Below are 19,210 nucleotides of genomic sequence, written 5' to 3' on the forward strand. Positions count from 1 at the left end.
ACAACTTTTCGTAGAATGGTTATATTATTTACACCAACATGTGCGATCAAATTCGGTTGCGAAAAAGGCATTTTTGCTTGTTGACAATCAGACCTCTCACATTTCAATCGAAGCGATTGGTTTCTGCAGGCAAAATAGGATAGTGATGTTGAGTTTACCACCAAATCCCAGTCATAATTTGAAACTATTAGATCGCTCGTTTTTTTGACCCGATGAAATTCTGGTATTCAACTGTGTGTGATAAATGGATGAGGAATCATCCATCCCACATAATTCCAAGTTGCGAGTTTGTTTACTGAGGCTTACTACAAAAAAGACTCATAAAATTCTTCGTGTGGAGTGTTGTATTGTATGGGGCGGAAACGTGGACAGTACGTAAAGGTGATGAAAATCGACTGGAAGCCTTCGAAATGCGGGTGTGGAGAAGAATGGAAAGAATTAGTTGGGTCGAGCGGAAAACGATTGAGAGAGTGTTAGAAATGGTGGGTGAGAAAAGAACACTTTTAGATATTATTAGGAAGAGGAAGAGAAACTGGTTGGGACATTGCCTAAGAAGATATTGTATCATGAGGGACGTCCTAGAGGGTATGGTGGCGGGAAAGAGAGGGAGGGGGCGAAGGAGACTACAATTAATGGATGATATAAAAACAGAAAGATCATACGCGAAGACGAAGAAGTTAGCGGAGGACCGTGGAGCATGGAAGCTTCTCAGCTGCGGCAAGTGACCTGCCAATAAAGGCAGAATACTTATGATGATGATGACTACAACGCTGCAACCATTGGTATCCAGCCTTCAAGAATGTGGAGTTGTCCTACTGAATCCAGATGTGTTCACTGAAGAAGATTTTCTTCCTTTTATTGTGGATGTGATAGACTTAAATGTAGAAGCCAGGTCTGAAGAGGAAAGCATTCCTGAAGCAAAAAATCAAGCATCAGACCTGAATAGAGCCCAAAATCGTTCATCGGATGATTCACTGGAAGTAAAAAGGGACCCATGCGGTGCATCCAGATCAAACACTCCTTTGTCAGTTGCTCGTCCTCCTCCATCTGTTGCCAAACCTTTAAACAGTAACGCTAGATCCTCACTAGAAACAAGCAAGAGCTCATGCGGACTGTCTACTTCAAATACTCTTCCGCCGGTTGCTCGTTCTCATTCATATGTTACCTAACCTTCAACCAGTAACACTGGATTCTCACTAGAAGCAAGCAGGAGCTCATGCGGATTATCCACATCAAACACTTCTCTGCTGACTGCTCGTTCATCGGTTACCAAACCTTCAACCAGTAAACTAGATCTTAACTGGAGGTAAGCAGGGGCCCATGTGGCCCATTTACACCATGCACTCCTTTGGTGGTTGTCAGTCCTCCTCCAACTGCTACCAAGCACTCAACCAGTAGATCTTGATATTCTCGAAGTCAATCAGAGATTCTGACATCCTCTCCTTTCAAGCAGAACTTACTTTCGAAACGGCGCTCTCCAAAGAGCAAAAGCAAACATCATCTTGCACCAGGAAAGCTACAACCGAAGTTGTAGCTACAACTCCTCAGGTCAGTGAGGAAGTAGTGTACGAGTGTCCATTATGCAATATCATTTACAGTGATCCACCAATAGAAGACTGGATCAAGTGCGCAAGATGTCATGAATGGTGGCATGAACAATGCACATCATATACAGGAGTAGCACCTTCATCTGTGATAATTGTTAATGCTCTTTTGGGTGCGTACTCTTGCCCCTTTGATTTCGTACTCTTGCCCCACATATAGGGGCAAGAGTACGAATTTGAATGTTTTCATTTTATGAGTTCTACTTCCTCTAAGAATAGAGGTATATAACAGTTGAGTTCACATTTCGTAAAGGAGAGTTCAAGTTTTGTGTTCCATGTAAAAGTTTTCCGTTGTAACTATTTTTTACCAAAATATATAAGTTTAATTAAAATTTGCGTACTCTTGCCCCCCTTTCCTATACTCATTGAAGAGGTCTTACATTTTGACCCCAAACTCTGGTCTATTGGAGTCACATATCACTACTACATTGCCTCGCATACTAACTCCCCTACTGCCGAACATAGGTCAAGGTTGATTGCACGGAATTTCACTGTTACTAATCCACACAGATTACATGTTCCAAAAACTGAAATGAAATTTTAAAATCTAACGTCCTTTTAGGCTAAACGACACGGGTAATTAATGAAAGTGAAGGAGTATGGAAGAATTTGTAAAATGAAAATTTGAGAGGAACCGGAAGTACCCCCATGGAGATGCACGAACACGATGTTGTCTACCACAAGCTCACATGGCCTAAGAACGAACCAGGGACTCTTAGCACTAGAGGTGAGCGCTCTAGCACACTGAGTCACTTGCAGTACACGGTTGTTTCTATTATCTTGATAACTACATGTATCTGTAGGTAAATACAATTTTAATTCAAGGAGCTCTGTCGTGGATAACGTTATCGTACGCGGGAAACCCGGCTTCGATTGCCTATGGAATTAAATCATATGAAATGAATATGGCGTTGATACTTCATAAATAATATACAGTAGCTTTAATGGCTAAACTAGTTTCCTTGAAAATTTCCCTTTCGCGTGCACAGGAAAAGGAAGCCAATGGTCTGAATGAAGAAATAAACATCCGCTATACTACGTTAAGCTGTTAGAAAGAAAAAAAACGTGGACAAAGAAACGCTATAACTTTCTGGCCTTTACTAGTGATTTATCTTCAAAATGGAGTCAGGCAAAAAGCCCAATCCTTCCAAAGTACCCCGAACAGCAAGGTACGTAAATAGAGAATAACACAATATACATATAAATAGTATATAGATATATTACATTTTACATTTTAAGTCTTACATACTAATAGATATTCTGTCCTTCTGTCATCTGAACTACTAAATTCCAGGAAGTTTGCTTTATAATTCTCGCTTATCACGTGATTTTTAAAGTAGTTCGATACAGGAAATAATAATAATATAAAGATAAATACTCGGCAAGCTGTATTATTTATGATACAGAGAAATTAACTACGTGATTTTGTGTATATGATCCTGATATCGATTTCAAGTAGTAGACCGATCCCCCATTAATCAATCAATCAAGTCAAGTAGTGGTGTTTGATTTGGATAAAAATCTGACTTGTGCTTATTCATACAACTTGGAATAGTATATCCAACAAGATTGGTGCTAAAAGTGGACAATAAACTCAGATGGACGAATCAAATGTTCTGTACGACTTACTTTTTTTAAAAAAAGGAGTTTAGCTTACCAAAATATCTTTATACAGGGTGAGTCAAAAATATGTTACCACTCAAACGGTAGATATTTACCATTCATCAAATGTGGTAAAGAATTTACATGACGGCCTCAACCTGTTCGCCATCATATTCAACATAAAAAAGCAGCGATTAAGAATGGTATTTAAAGCTCGTACACACATTTTACAAGGTATAAGTGGTATTTCATCCCATTCTCAGTCCTTTAGGTCATTGATGTCACGAATTTTCCTGCTATACACTCTCCTTTACCATATCTCATAAGCAGAAATCACATGGTGACAACTCTGGGGATTGTGGAGGCCAGCGTAGTAGTCTACCACGATCAATCTATCGACCGATAATTTTTTATCAGGATAGACATGAACAGTACGGTATAATGCGATGGTGCACCATTCGGATGGAAATACCCTGCAAGACGAATTTCTATTTCTAGTAGTAATTCATCGATGGCGTGCTGCTGCAACTTACATGCTCCCAAAGTGACTTAAGGATTTTCAGTGCCCCTGAAAATTGTGTTGCGTCGGTTGACAATAGTGATGAGCAAATGCAAGACCAAGACCAAGACCGGGGTGGTCTTGGTCTTGCACATTCAGTCTTGGTCTTGGTCTTGCACTGGAACCCATGGTCTTGGTCTTGGTCTTGGTCTTGCACACCCAGTCTTGGTCTTGGTCTTGGTCTTGCATGCAAGAGTCTTGCAAGTCTTGCATTTAAGAAATCTCAAGCTTTTCATAGGTAAATTTTACTATGGATATAAGGGACAATAAACTCCACAATGCGCCAATAATAACGGAAATACAATGAATGTTCCTAAATGTAATATAGTTTACTAGCAGCGTTCACCCCGCTTCGCTGCGGTCACCCCGGAACGCAATAAACTTTGTTACTTAGATAATTTTTACTTTTTCGCTTTCAAGTGATATGATAAAAACCATAGAAGATTGCAGTAAATGTTAACATTATATCGCCTGTCATTTATGTTAACCCGCCCCGCTTCGCTGCGGTCACCCCCGAACGCAATAAACTTTGTTACTTAGATAATTTTTACTTTTTCGCTTTCAAGTGATATGATAAAAACCATTATAACGCCTGTCATGTATGTTAACCCGCCGAGTGACACGGTCATGCGGGTTGCATATAAATACGTTTATTTTTATACCTATGATGAACTAACAAAGGATTTGTACGTAATGGACACCTGAATGGTCAATTATCTCAAGACACTGGTAATTGAAAATTAAAGTGATATGATAAAAACCATCTAGGGTCCAAATCCTAATAACCCCCCAAAAATAAAAGAAATTGGTTCAGCCGTATTAGCGTGATGAGCGGACAAAGGATTTGTACGTTCTCTTTTATATATATAGATAGAAAGTTTGTGTAAGCATCATGATAGTGTATAACATAGGTGATGACCTTTCCTTTTTTAATGGGTGCCCACGCTTCACTACTTGTAAGATATGCCTAAATCACAACGTTTCGTAATCTATTTATATTTTTTAACAGATCCAACACTCCACTGGTTCCCAAACTGGGGAGGCTACTCCTGAGACGCATGAAAGAAAATCAAGACGGCACAGATTATTGAAATACCATGAATTGCAAAATTATTTTTACACTCTAAAGGCGTCAGATTTTTCTTTTCAACCACGATTAGCTAATACTTATATTAATCAAACTTCCAATTAAATATCGAGATTTTGTTTTTCTGATTCCAATATTTACTCTGTGGGGCAGAAACATTGACATTACGCAAAAGTGATGAAAAATTGCAGGCTTTCGATACATGGGCATGGAGGAAAAAGGAGATAATTAGCTGTGTTGAACGGACAACGAATGAGAAGGTAGTCAAAAAATTAGCAGTAGGGGGGAAATAGAAGAATTTTAGATATTGTTAAGAGGAGGAAGAGGAACTGGTTAGGATATTGGCCGAGGAGGAACTGTATTATGAGAGACGTGCTGGAAGGTATTGTGGAAGGAAAGAGATGGAGGGAGCGAAGGAGACTACTTGAAGGAAGGTATTAAAACAAAAAATTGCTACGTCAAGACGAAGAGGCTAGCTAAGGACCACCGAACGTCGAAGCTTCTCAGTTGCAGCAAGTAACCTGCCAATAATGGCAGAATAACTATTATGAAGATGATGATATATTTTGCAATATTGATTAAAAAAAGAGAGAGAAAATTAAAATAATAATTATTATTATCAAACCTCTTAATATTTTAGAATAATTTGAGTGAAAAATGAAAACGATTCAACTGTCTATGTCTTTTGTGTAAATTCAATCTATATAAATATTTTTGACCTGTATTGGAAATACAAAATAACGGCATCACACTCAAAGTTATTTGAAGTTTCACTTGTGAATATGGATTACTAGCATCAATTACCCACTTCGTTCGGTTAAACTTAAAAAAATAATAATATATTTCGTTAGTCAGTCACTTTTTACTATTAGTAAAGCGCTCTCTGATATCGGTCATTTTCGATTATTTCTATATTTCTCTCCCCAAGTTGCGGGGCTGAATATGAATTTAAATGGCATCAGAAGTGTCACTGTTCGTCTCAGAGACACCACAAACTAAGGATTCGGCACTAATATCGGTAATTTTCAATAAACTTATATATCTCCTTCACCCCAATGTTGCGACGTGCTGCATCAGAAGTGTCATTGTTCATCTCAATGACCTCGAAAGCCATGAGTTCGACATTGATAATGGTAATTTTTGATAACTTTATATATGTTGTTCCTCACCCAAGTTGCGGTGCTGAATTTGCATTTAAACGGGATCGGAAGTATCACTGTTCACCTTAGCGACGCCGAAAACAATGGATTCGACACCAATATTTGGTCATTTTTGATCATTATTATGTATCTCCCTCTCCCCAAGTTACAAGGCTGAATTTCTTCGTAACGGCATCGAAAATGTCAGTACTCAACTCAGCGAACTGGAAAATATGGATTCGGTTGTCATTTTCGATCGTTTTTATATATCTTCTCTTCCCTCCGCCAAGCTACGGGGCTGAACTTGGATTTAAATAGCATCAGAAGTGTCACTGTTTATCTCAGAGACCCCTAAAACTATAGACTCCATTTTAATATCGGTCATTTTCGATCATTTTTAAATATCTTTCATTCCCTCTCCCCTCACCGTCAAAGTGATATAACAGAAATCACCTCAGGTCCGATCCTCATCTATGTTAAAATGAGATCGAGTTCGGTCGGGTGATTCACGAGTTATTAAATTTTATTTATTTTTGTACATTTTCCATCCCCACCTCCTACCCTAAGTTCTACCGTCAAAGTGATTTGATAAAAAAAAAAAAAAAAAAAAAAAAAAAAAAAAAAAAAAAAACAAGTCAGAACCTCATCTATGTTGAAAATTTGATCGAGATCGGTCGGCTGGTTCAAGAGATTAGGAGTCACAAAAATAGTCACTTTCAATTTTATAATATACATTTGTTGTTGTAGTATAATGTTATATCGTTCAATCATCGATGTGCCGTATACCTAAGGAGGCTAAAAGTTATATTAATAAACAATTATTCAATGTATAAGCATCCACCTATGAAATCAAACTTGCGGACACATGCACTAAGTTTTTGTCAATGTCATGAAAATGTTATTTCGATATTAGTTTTAAGAGCACACATTGAAAATTTACAACAGATGCTTGAGTCTCAGAGCCAAGCCCATACCCATGTAGTTGACACCTATGGTGTACGGTATTACCTATGTTCAATGCTACATTTGTCTTTAGTTTTGGGAGAACACCACTAATATACTTTGAAATGAAATGAAGTATCTAGTTTAACGTCCCAAGATTGTACACCAAGGCTAAGGGAGACAGTGATGAAGAGAAATGACTGAAATGGTGGAATGAAGAAAGTAGTAGGAAACGAAAAAATACCGAGAAAACGCACGCACACAGTGCTTGTCCACCAAAAAAAGCTCACACGGTGCGAGATGACATCTGTGTGGCTTGAAAACGAGTAATATTTACAGAAAACGCGAACAACCAATTCAGAAAACGACATACTGTTGCTATAAGCTACAGGGGCAGATCGACTCACACGGATTGCATAAACTACTGGGAACACATTCACTCCAGCTGCATTTTTACTGAAGCCAAGAAGTTCAAGTGATAGATGTAATTATATTTCCCCTTCCTTTTTACATTCTATAAAAATTTTAGTAGTACCGGTACTTGTGCAAGACTCTTGCGCAAGAGTCTTGGTCTTGGTCTTGGTCTTGCAGGTATGGTCTTGGTCTTGGTCTTGGTCTTGCACCCTTGGTCTTGGTCTTGGTCTTGCATCGGGATTGCTGGTCTTGGTCTTGGTCTTGGTCTTGCATGCAAGACTCTTGCAAAAACTGCAAGACCAAGACTCTTGCGCTCATCACTAGTTGACAAGTCCATTTATACTCAGGGGCGGATTAAGGCTTTTGGGGCCCTGGAGCCGACTATTTCAAGGGGCCCTATGTTACGAATAATTCCAGCGCATACATTTTCTTATTAGGAAATAAGGATCATGTTGTAAAATCCTCCATTACTACACGAAATAATATCTTAATGCCATTATTGATTGAAGATAAGAATGCTGATGCTGTATTAAATTCTGCTTCGCAGATATCAATAATTAGAGAGGATTTAGTTTCCCCTAATACTAAGGCTAAGATATTTAATATTGGCACACAAATAAAAGGAATTACTCAGAATTCTCTTTTAATAAACAAAATAGCAATTGTACGTTTCAAAATTAATGGGAGAACATTTCATCATACTTTTCGCGTGTTAAGTAATTTTTCCCAAGACATGTTAGGGAATGACTTTTTAGTATCCCAGAGAGCACAAATTGATTTGAATAGTAACGTTTTATTGTTAAGGAGACTTGGAAGACCTCCTAGATTTGCTCTGAGAAATTTCAAAGGAATCATCAGCACAGGCTAGTAATTTGGTTTGTAATAGAGGCCCAAAATAGCTCACTCCCTCACAAATGAAGTATCGTGAAGACGTTGATGGAAAAAGACTTAATTCTAGCGATACCGCGAGCGTAGAGAGCGGTGAAAAAATTAGCATGGTTCTGAAGCCTATAATATAATAAGTTCATTGCTATATTTGAGTATTAATGAGATATTTTCTTTTGGGGGGCAGGGCCTGAGCCTATGGGCCCCGGAGCCTGGGCTCCATTTGCTCCGCCCTTAATCCGCTCCTGCTTATACTATGAAAAGTGGCTTTAACGCTGATTGTAGTTACATTCAAAATGTCTTCCTGAACATTTTGTATTTCATCTAAACTCTAACAGTATTCCACTCTAACACGTTTTCACACCATTGTTCAAAATTGTGAGTTGGATGTGGTATGATCGCATCCCAAGATCGAGTTTCAAGATACGCCACCATGTTTTTTTTCGGGGGGGGGAAGGAGGAAGACAACCATCTGATTAACTTCCCGTTTCTTAAGGCATTACGGATTCAGAAATTTAAAAAGCTCCATACGAACACTTTCAAAACTAATCACCAGCTTAAAATATCTGTAGAATGACAATGTTATTAAATTTTCTTGTATAAACATAATTCATATTGCTTTTTGCTTTTCCTCTAGTTTGTTTATTTTCTTATTACTATACTTGCTTGTGGTATACAAAATTCTTTGTTATTTACGTAAAACATTAAAAACATAATAAAATTTTAATAATTTTCTTCAATGCGAAAAATGCTATACAGAACTTAATATATTGTATGAAAATTTAAATTTGTTTAGCACCTTGCTATACAACAGTACATTGTATATTTGTAATTTTGGGCCATAAAATATTCCAAATATGTACTAGGCTGGCTGATTTTACTATCAGAAGAAGAGAAAGAAAAAGAAATAGTGTATAATTATAATTATAATGCTAATATATAAAGATATCAAATGTTTAAAATAATAAGACTGTAACGTCGTTGTCAGGACACCTAGATATAAATAAATGGAATCAAAAAAGGACGGAGTGTGTATTATTTAATGCCTCAAATTTATTACAAAAGGAACCAGTGATTTAACCGTTGTAACTGCAAAAAGCGAAATCTAAAACCAATAATAATAATAATAATAATACAATCACACACCAAAAAATAAAAGTCCTGTGCACCGGATCCCAGGGCATGGATTCGATTTATTTTGGTACAAAGAATCCAAATTTCGAAACCTCAAGACGATCGACTGTGTTAATTTTTTTATGCGCGAAAAACTTCAGCGAATTTAGGTATTTAAGACAGCACATTCATTTTTCGCCATAAAACAAAATTGACATGGTCAATCGTCCTGGGGTTTCGGAATTTGGATTCTGTGTACCAAAAGAAACCGACTCCATACTTTGGGGTACGCTGCATAGAACTTTTATTATATTATTATTATTATTATTATTATTATTATTATTATTATTATTATTATTATTATTATTATTATTATTATTATTATTATTATTATTTTAGACAGTACCTTCATAATCACATAAAAACTATCATAACAATATGATTAATTAGTGCACAATAATTACGAAGTTTGTCTTTGTGTTTTGAGCAGTACCCTCGCCCGCACTTCATTCATGACAGCATGCTCTTTGTCACTAATGGACGATGGGAAGAGAGCACAACTGAACTTCAGCGAACTATCCAAACCAACCATTCTCTTCAAGTTTGTACAGGTGGTAAGTTAATAGTTTATATTATATCTAAGTAACATTACTAAAACAGTTCATTTATTTGGAGTTTCTTTCTCTTTCTCTTTCAGTACTAAGGGCGAGGCTATGTGAGATGTGGACCCAAGGGCGCCGATTTCTCTGTTCATTTGGGGGGGGATATTCAGATGCAGAAGGTATATATATATGAGGATTTTAAGATAAATTGTATTCAAATTATGCCAAATATTGTATATTCATAAATACAATAGGGGCCCACATCAGCTTTGGGGGGCCCGGCCCCCCAGGATCGGCGCCCTTGTGTGGACCTATAGTTTAACGTGGGATCTGAACCACACGAGCTTCCACCAGAAATCGGACCCGAGTGATACAGCATGCGAAATTTACTTTCTTCCTTAATATTTGCACACCAATGTATAATCATTCATCTATCCTTCCTCCTCACACCACACCCCCGTCTTAATATTCACATCTTGAGGCACAGAAAAATAAGCTTGTCATTTTTTTAAAAAATTAAATCACAGGTGTTATCTGTAATACATACTCTTTCCAATCACTGGAAAGACACAAGAAATGCAAGAACGACTATAATGGCTTAAAAGTTAATAATGCTTTTTAATTAAACACAAACTATTTGCTGAGTAAAACAATATACTCCCATTAAAAAACTAGATACGTGTAACAGTTTTGCCAACTAACACTTTGGCTCTATCAGACACTATCAATAGGCTTGATAGTGTCTAATGAAGCTAAAGTGTTAGTTGGCAAAACTGTTACACGTATGTAGTTTTTTTTTTTTTTTTTTTTTAAATGTGAATATATTGTTTTGCTTTTTAATTGTATTTACAATCACTTTAGGAATTCATAGTTTCATACTATGAATCACTGAACACACAAACACACTGAGATCTAAGATTTGAGTGAACTAGTTCCCCCCCTTCCACGAGACTGTCTCATTTTGGAAGTGGGACGAGAAATATCTCGCCTCCTGAGCAACACTATTCGCAATCAGAAACAAAACTCACCTTTCTTTTTTTAAAAAAAATTAAATAAATAAATAAATAAAGCATGTTTTTGTATCAACCTCTGACACAAAGATTAAAAAAAAAAAAACAGTTAATATTACCTGTTATTGGACGGGGAAAAAATCACTTAGTTGGCTTAAAGAATATTTTGACCACTGTTTATAACTCTGGTTGTAGTTGTAGCAAATGGATAGAAAATCAGTTTAAGAATCCATCCCCGTGCGCCTTCGTTTTAAAGAAGTATTGATTTCACAAGAGACAGCATGTGAAATCAAAGTTTTTAACAGCTTTTGTTCGTCCAATCGTTGTAAAATACTTACAGATATTTGACCAAGGACACCGTCACTCTAGAACTAAACTATTTTTAAAAACTAAGAACTGAACTAATTATTCTGCTTTTTCTTTTAGTTAATTTCTATTGTGTGCACCGGCCTTTACTCAGAAGGAGTCCATATGATCAGTCACTCGATGCCAACGCAACTGTTTCCGTTTATCGTTTTCTCCGACTTCATGATAATCACACCAGTTATCATTCTCAGTTTTGTCCTCGGACACAAAATACCAGATTCAGTCGTAAGTGTATACAATTATTTCTTTAAATTAGGCAATTTGTATTATTATCTCTATGTAGGCAAACACGAATTCCTGTTGGCCGTATAATCTTTCAGGAAAAGAATATTGAATGTTCTAAGGATTTTTTTTTTTTTTTATTTATTTTTAATACAAAGTAGTCGGAATTATTGCTAAGCCCTATAGAAAATGTATGTAGAATAGACGAGCCATATTGCGTCAAAACAGTATAATTTTGGTTGAAGTTAGCCATTTAAGTAAGGAAACTGAAATTTGTGGAAACTCATCCCCTTCAACTTGCTTATCTTTGACCATGAGCTTCTAATAATGTAAGTTGGTATTATGCTGCTAAGAGTCTTTATTAATATAATGAACTGTAATTAGTCCTGGCAACTGTAATTAATCTTACACAGTTACTTAAAATGTGTTTCTTTTGGCTATATCAAAATGTTTCGTTACATAGTTTGTAAATGAAATACATTTACTTTTATTTATTTAATTATTTATTTATTTACTAGCTGTTATGCCCATTCTTAGTACGATCAGCTAAAATATCAATGTAAACAAACAGAACAACGAAAGAACAATTAAGAAACATTTCTAAAATTCGATCTATTTTGTGTGAATGTATATCCAACAACGTAGATGTGTTTTCATTAGGATGGTCGATGGGGGCTGAATTTGAACGTCAACACTATCGTGAGTGTCACTATACATCTGAGCGACCCCGATAAATATGAATTCGACACAAATATTGGTCATTTTCTACTACTTTTACATGTCCCGGTAAACGCCTCCAATGACCCCCTGGTTCCAATTTAAAAAAACGCCTCTGGCCCCCAGCCGATATGGACTGTAATTGGAAGTCAATGCCTGTGAGAGTATCACCATTTACCTCATCGGCAGCGAAAACTATGGATTTGACACTAATATCGGTCACTTTGGATTATTTTTACATGTCTCGATGACCCCTCCTAATATGGCTCTCGTTCATTAGCTGATGGGGACTAAATTTGAAAGTAAACGCGATCTTGAGTTTCACGATTGAGCTCAGCGACCCCGTAAACTATGGATTTCACACTAATATTGATCATTTTTCGATTATTTTTACATGTCTCGGGGTCTCCCTTCCGGTGACACCCGTCCCGCACACAATGGTGGCTGAATTTGAAAGTCATTGCTAATGAAAGTATCACCATTGATCTCAGAGACCGCGAAAACTATCGATTTGACACTAATATTGGCCATTTTGGATTACTTTTACATGTCTCGATATACCCCCGGTGAAACCCTGGTTCGAATTTTGACAAAAACGCTTCACCCTGGTCTGGGGCCTGGACCAAGGTATCCATGACCAAAGTTTGATAACTTCCGGTCAACTTGTCTTGTCCCCAGGCCGGTCCCGATAAACGCCCCCCCCCCCCCGAGACACCTCTGGTTCGAAATTTAAAAAAAACGCTTCGTCTTGATCTGGGGCCTGGACCAAGGTACCTGTGACCACATTTTGGTAACTCTCGGTCCACACGTCTGGTCCTATTTTATTTATATTAGATTCACCAAGTTTCATACAGCACTAGGCCAATTAGCTGAAATTGTACAACACAAAGACAAAAAGAAAACGAAAAAAAAAACATAAAAGAATAAAATACAGAAAAAAAGGTTCAACTCTTAATACACAAAGCTCTCATCAATTGAGTTCTTAAGTTACTCTCAGAGGTAAAAATATTACATCCTGTTGACAATGTATTGTAATCGTGCGCTAGTCTGTAAAACAAGTAGCGCTTTACAATCGATAACCTAGGTGTCTCATAAATTAGCAAGTTGAGAGAGAGAGAGTTCGCCGCTGAGAAACACGAAAGATAACCTGCGATAGTAAAAATTCAGAGTCAGTTTTCCCATTGATGATCTTATACACGTAAAGTAAATCAGCTCCGTGATGTCATTTGTCAAGGGAACGTAAGTTCATTAAAGACTCGAAAGTTATTGTTTCGAGTAATTACGTAATTCGGGAATTCTTAATCTAACTATGGCAAGAAAGAAGTTTATAGAGAGTCAATGCGAGATAGATTAGTAGGTACTGCCATGTTCCATACAGTTGAACAATATTCAATGAGAGCTCCCTCGTTAGCGTACGCGCCTTTGGCGTGGGAGACCCGGGTTCGATTCCCGGCGGGAGCTCATGTGGTTCGGATTGCACGTTAATCAGTAGGTCCACGTCTCATACAGCCTCGCTGCTGGAAGGGACGCTAAACTAAAAGCAACTCAAACTCAATATTTAATGATCGGAAAAATAAACGCCTTATAAAACATTGTGAGGGCAGGGAGACTTTGTATTTCCGGAAATCTATAGAGTAGACCAAGGAGTTCTGGATGAGATGCAACTGATATGATCCGCAAAGGAGAGTTTTCCATCTAAGACAATACCTAGATAATTTTGAGATGAAACGCGTTTGATAAGTACATTGTTAACATTATGTACATGTCGAAGCTTTTTTTTTTTTTTTATGCTGGAGTATTTACTTATGGTCTGTATGCAATATTTCAACATCGGCAACGAAAGATTACAATCTCCCAATTCGTAGTACTGATGGCTAATTATCTGTTAATGAAATTCCCTCTTTAGCACAGAAATCCTTTCTTTAGCATAGAAATTCACTTGTCATTATTTTTTAAGGGAAATGGAAATCCCCATTTCGTCTAAAACTGAGGAAAGGTCTATATTGGAGAAAGCTGTAGATGATAAGCTATTATGCGAGATGGGAGAATACTATTTCGAATTCTCCGTAAAACACTTAACTTTTTTATATATTTGAACCTAAAATTTATTGGTAAAATTTGATAACGAACTGAAATAATTTCGCTAAAAGACATTCTAAGAAAACTCCTATTATTTGGATTTTCACTGGATCATTGATTGGGGAATATGGAAAATATTCTTAAAGAAAATGAAATGAACTCTTTATGTTTAACGTCCCACGATTATGCCGGTTAGGCTAAAGGGGGCGGTGATAATGAGAGATGAGTGAAATGGTGGAATAAAGTGGGAGGAAACGGGAGAACCCCGAGAAAACCCACGGGCACGGTGTTTGTCCACCACAAAGTCCACACAATATTCTTAAAGAATAACCAATAGAATATTGAATATTCCTCTTCAGGAAGATGCATCAGGAATAGACCAATCAGGAAAGCAAGATCCGAAATGTGAGGTAGGAAATAGAAAATTATAGCCACAAGAGGAAATTTTATTATATATATATAGGGGGAAAGTTGGAATACGTAGCAAATATCTGTGACAATGATATAGAGATTTAAGTGATTCTCATTTCATTCCTCAGATTAGGTATCATGTCGCGGACCAGATACAACTTTTTCAGGAAGCCACGTGGGCCATAGTTTGCCTATCACTGACCTAAGAAGTTAGCGCGTCATCATGTATAGCTGAGGGCATTACGTATCCTAGATTGAATACCACTGGTAGAGTGCTTGCATTCTGCGTCCTTCTGCAGCACCGAGGTTTTGAAGGACGGACCTACTATTGACGTAGGCTCCGAATCAGTACCGGTGCAGCTAACGAGTGCACAGACCAAACTTCACAGTATATGACGTCTCCCAACACGTTAGCTCGCCTCTAAGAGAGCTGGCCACGTCAGCGACCCTAGCTCTGAATCCTATAGAAAGAATGAATGGATGATTTATATTTAGTTTTCATTTAGATCAACACAACTTACATAGCCTGGGACAGAATTAGAGATCCCTCGAACCAGAGGTAACCATTCACTTGAGCCATCGTATAATACAGCATACCAAAATTATAACCATTCACCTGAGCCATCGTATAATATAGCATACAAAAATTATAACCATTCACCTGAGCCATCGTATAATATAGCATACAAAAATTATAACCATTCACCTGAGCCATCGTATAATATAGCATACCAAAATTATAACCATTCACCTGAGCCATCGTATAATATAGCATACCAAAATTATAACCATTCACCTGAGCCATCGTATAATATAGCATACCAAAATTAAAACCCCGAAGTTATTCTAATTTGTGAATATTTAAATTTTGTATTTTGTAAATGCATGTAGGAAATAATTTAAGGCTGCCTTGAATGCTAAACACCAAAGGCCTTATGCAGAGTCCTTTTGACGTATGATTAGCATCATACTAAGCCCCTGACTACTGCAGGAAACATGTTAGTCAAGCTCTTTAGTATGGCACTAATCACGCGTCTGAACGACTCTGCATAAGGCCCCAACTGTCTGAAGTTACTGACGTAAGGTAGGGTTGTTTCCAATATCTAATTCGGATTATTGAGACAAGCAAAAGCTTATTTAAGGGGGCAGACTACTAAATATTTTTCAAAAGTTAACAATTTTTCTTTTGCCAGTTTTTCGTAAGTAAAAAGAGATAGGGAAATTTAAATTACCTCAGCAATAATGTTATTCTACACCCGAAAATACGAATCGGAAGAATTTTCAGTCTTGCCATCCATAGAAATTAGTGTGACCAGAATTTGAATTACCCAAAAATTTTGGTTATGACAGACTAGAAAAATGAACTGAACAGCAATTGATGACTTATCATGCTATCTGTATACCTTGTTAACTACTTTTTAAATAATATGTGTATTTATTTTGTAACAAAGAGTACAAAATAAATAATTTTTAATTATCAGTAGAATTAAAATACAAATATTACCCCCTTAATCCACCAGACAAACACATAAAACTCAGACATGGAAATAAGAAAAGGCACGTGGATTTCATCCCGACGTTTTAAATAGAAAGGATAATCTGGACTGTCATTCATTGTCAGACGATTCAGTCATTCATTCAGCCACTATGGTACACAATGACTGTTCTACTTGTGCAAGTCGTGGGAAAGGCCCGCCTTCGAGATTGACTTCAAACTGCCAGAGAAACACGACGTAAGTCCCTTTCCATATCGTCTTCTCTGACTGTTTTAAACTCCCTGCCTTGTAACTCAAGCACGGTATCCGATCAAAAGTAAGAAAGCAGAAAAACAATGCATGAACAAACACCACGGGTGGACAAAAACAGCGCATGCAAATACAGCTTGAAGAAAAACAGTGCGTGGACGAAAAAGGCGTATGCAAATACAGTTTGAACAAAAACAGCGCATGCAAATACAGCGTGGACAAAAGCACAGTTCTCGTACTCAATGTGGTGAAAACACTTAAGAGAACTCAAACTTATTTCTCACTTTTACATAGTAATCGTTTCATATTCTCTCTCTCTCTCTCTCTCTCTCTCTCTCTCTCTCTCGCTCTCTCTCTGAATATTCTGTGATAAACCAGTTTAAGATTTAGGTAAACAGAGAATCAACAATCAGAGTTCGATTCTCAGTTGACACTCCAGTTTTTATTAATCTTCAGAGAATAATAATGTATATGTATATTCTTTTATTATTTTCTACTTGTAATGTTAGAAAAAACACTAATGTTATTTATTCTCCTGTTGGTCTCTCCCACAGATTCGTATGTTCAACTTCATAGCCTTCGTACTCTTTGTAATCGCAGGCTGTGTAAGCATCCACGTGTGGTTCACCTACAGAGGTAAAATTAAAGGCATCACGGAACTCCGGGAAAACATGCTACTGGCCGAAGGAGTCCTCAGCATCATCAACGGTTGCGTCTATTTCGCAGACTTTTTCATCAGTATACGAACCACTCTAAAAAGTCTTTAAACTTCTTTCTTAAAAAATCTAGACTCAATTTCTTCAAAAGATTTCAATAAATACAGTTAAATGTACATATATTCATTTCTATATTGTAAATGTAATGTCAAATACACCTGATTTTTTTAAAATCAATTTATTGAACGCTATTTCAGATATATGCTAATTGTAACTTGTAATTCTGGATTAAAGGATGTCCCTAACATTGTAATGTGTTCCTAAAGGGAATTTAGGCTAGGAATCTAGGTTCTAGGCTTTCTTATGTAATCAACGTTTCTAGAATAAATTAACTTTATATTTGATTCAACAAAACTTCTAAATTCTGGTTTCATGAGAACCCATAACTATATTATGTGGAAGATATAGTTCTTAGGCAAGGTTGTCGTTCGAATTTAATTCATCCTAAAGGCTTCTTATAATGAGGCTCATGTTAGCAACACACTCTCACCTGTATCGAACACATAATGACATACTTTTATAGCGCAAATGTTATAATTACAGACGGGCATTAATATTCTAATTACAGGCAGTGTATGATTACTATATAATGTAGAGCAGTAGTTCTCAAAGTGGGGTCCACGGCGCATAAAAGTTGAGATGTGTTGTAATAAAATGGAACTCATAGCTGTTAAGGAAAAAGTATTTTTCAGTTACTAAAAAGAAAGCAATTAGAAATTATACCTATGTTTGTAAATTTAAATGTTTTCCTACTTTACTGAATTTCTGCCCTGAAGTTGGTCAACCGTGGGAGAAATTTCTTCTTTGTAAGGGCACTTTTTTCAAAAACAGTTATACATTAACTGTATACGATGCCTCGGAATTTCATGAATTTAATCTTCAAAATGGCAGAAAGCTTTCACCACTACCACCAATTCCAGATTTAAAAAATAGAAAAAATAAGTGTTAGTCATTCCTGTGCTTATAAATATCAAGCCTCCCCCAATTCTGAGTTTTCTTTAAAAAAAAAAAAAAAAAAAAAAAAAAAAAAGACCTCCCAAAATATGATCCTAGATCCGCCACTGCGAGTAACTCTTGACTCAAATTAGTTTTGCGTGTCCGCTGTGAGCACGAAGAGTTGTCCATAAAAGGCATTGCAACATTTGATGCTTTTCCCTACCACTTACTTATGTGAACAGGTCTTTTCTGCTCTTTAAATCTTAAAAGCCCAATCGTCTTAATGTGGAATCGGACCTAAGATTGATGCTGACAAAAATTATACCACCTTTCAATGCAATTTTGGAAAAACACAAAGAATTTCATTCCTCACATTAGTGACCCCACATCTGAGAACGTTGTTTATCAAGTAAATTTCCTTTTTTAAATATATATATATATATATATATATATATATATATATATATATATATATATATGGTCTTGAAAGTTACTGTAGTTTCAATTGAAATTTTGTGCACTAGGAAACAATAATGTATTTTTAGAATAAATTACTTATTGCATTATTTTTCTTGATTTTTCTTGTCAGTAGTAATTCTAATTAGTATATATATTTTTAATATCATGTTAAATTTCAGATAGCACTGCAAAGGAGTCCGTAGATCACTTCCCGAATGAACAGAGGGTCCGCGTTATCGGAAAGTTTGGGAATCACTGATATGGAGGAAATGAAAATAAATAATAGAGAAAATAAGTCATAAATAATGATAAAGCAAATAAATGTGGATAAAAGATGGTACAGAAGTATAATAAAAGAAGTAAAATAATTGAAAATAAACAGTTTAAAATAATTAATATTGCCATTAATATTACAATGTTGTGTATGATTATCTGGAGTTGATTTATGATTGCATCCATCCTAATAGTTATACAACCTTTCGTCATACAAAGTGTTACAAGCAACCAGGAAAGCTAACATTGATATAAAATATTCAGATCCTGTCTTGCCACACACACACACCACTTTTAACGTCCAACCGCCGCCACTGAGTAGAGACACG

At 36.5% G+C, this 19,210-nt stretch overlaps 1 protein-coding gene across 2 annotated transcripts in view; it reads left to right on the forward strand.

Moving 5' to 3' along the window:
• LOC145664942 (uncharacterized) overlaps positions 1-18,553 on the forward strand; it is a 60,002-nt gene extending 41,449 nt beyond the window's left edge. The window contains exons 1-4 of one of the 2 annotated variants that reach the window (XM_081732060.1): positions 2,675-2,773; positions 9,836-9,959; positions 11,384-11,548; positions 17,052-18,553. In XM_081732060.1, coding sequence (XP_081588186.1) covers positions 2,724-2,773; positions 9,836-9,959; positions 11,384-11,548; positions 17,052-17,264 — 552 coding nt within the window. In that variant the 5' untranslated portion in view covers positions 2,675-2,723 and the 3' untranslated portion in view covers positions 17,265-18,553. Of the gene's footprint in view, positions 1-2,674; positions 2,774-9,835; positions 9,960-11,383; positions 11,549-17,051 lie in introns of those variants that run through there. The other variant, XM_081732059.1, reaches the window with a different exon arrangement.
• The last annotated feature ends 657 nt before the right edge of the window (positions 18,554-19,210 follow it).

The sequence above is a fragment of the Thermobia domestica genome, chromosome 11, assembly GCF_964235325.1.
Source record: "Thermobia domestica chromosome 11, izTheDome1.hap1.1, whole genome shotgun sequence".
In the NCBI taxonomy this organism is placed as follows: Eukaryota; Metazoa; Arthropoda; class Insecta; order Zygentoma; family Lepismatidae; genus Thermobia; species Thermobia domestica.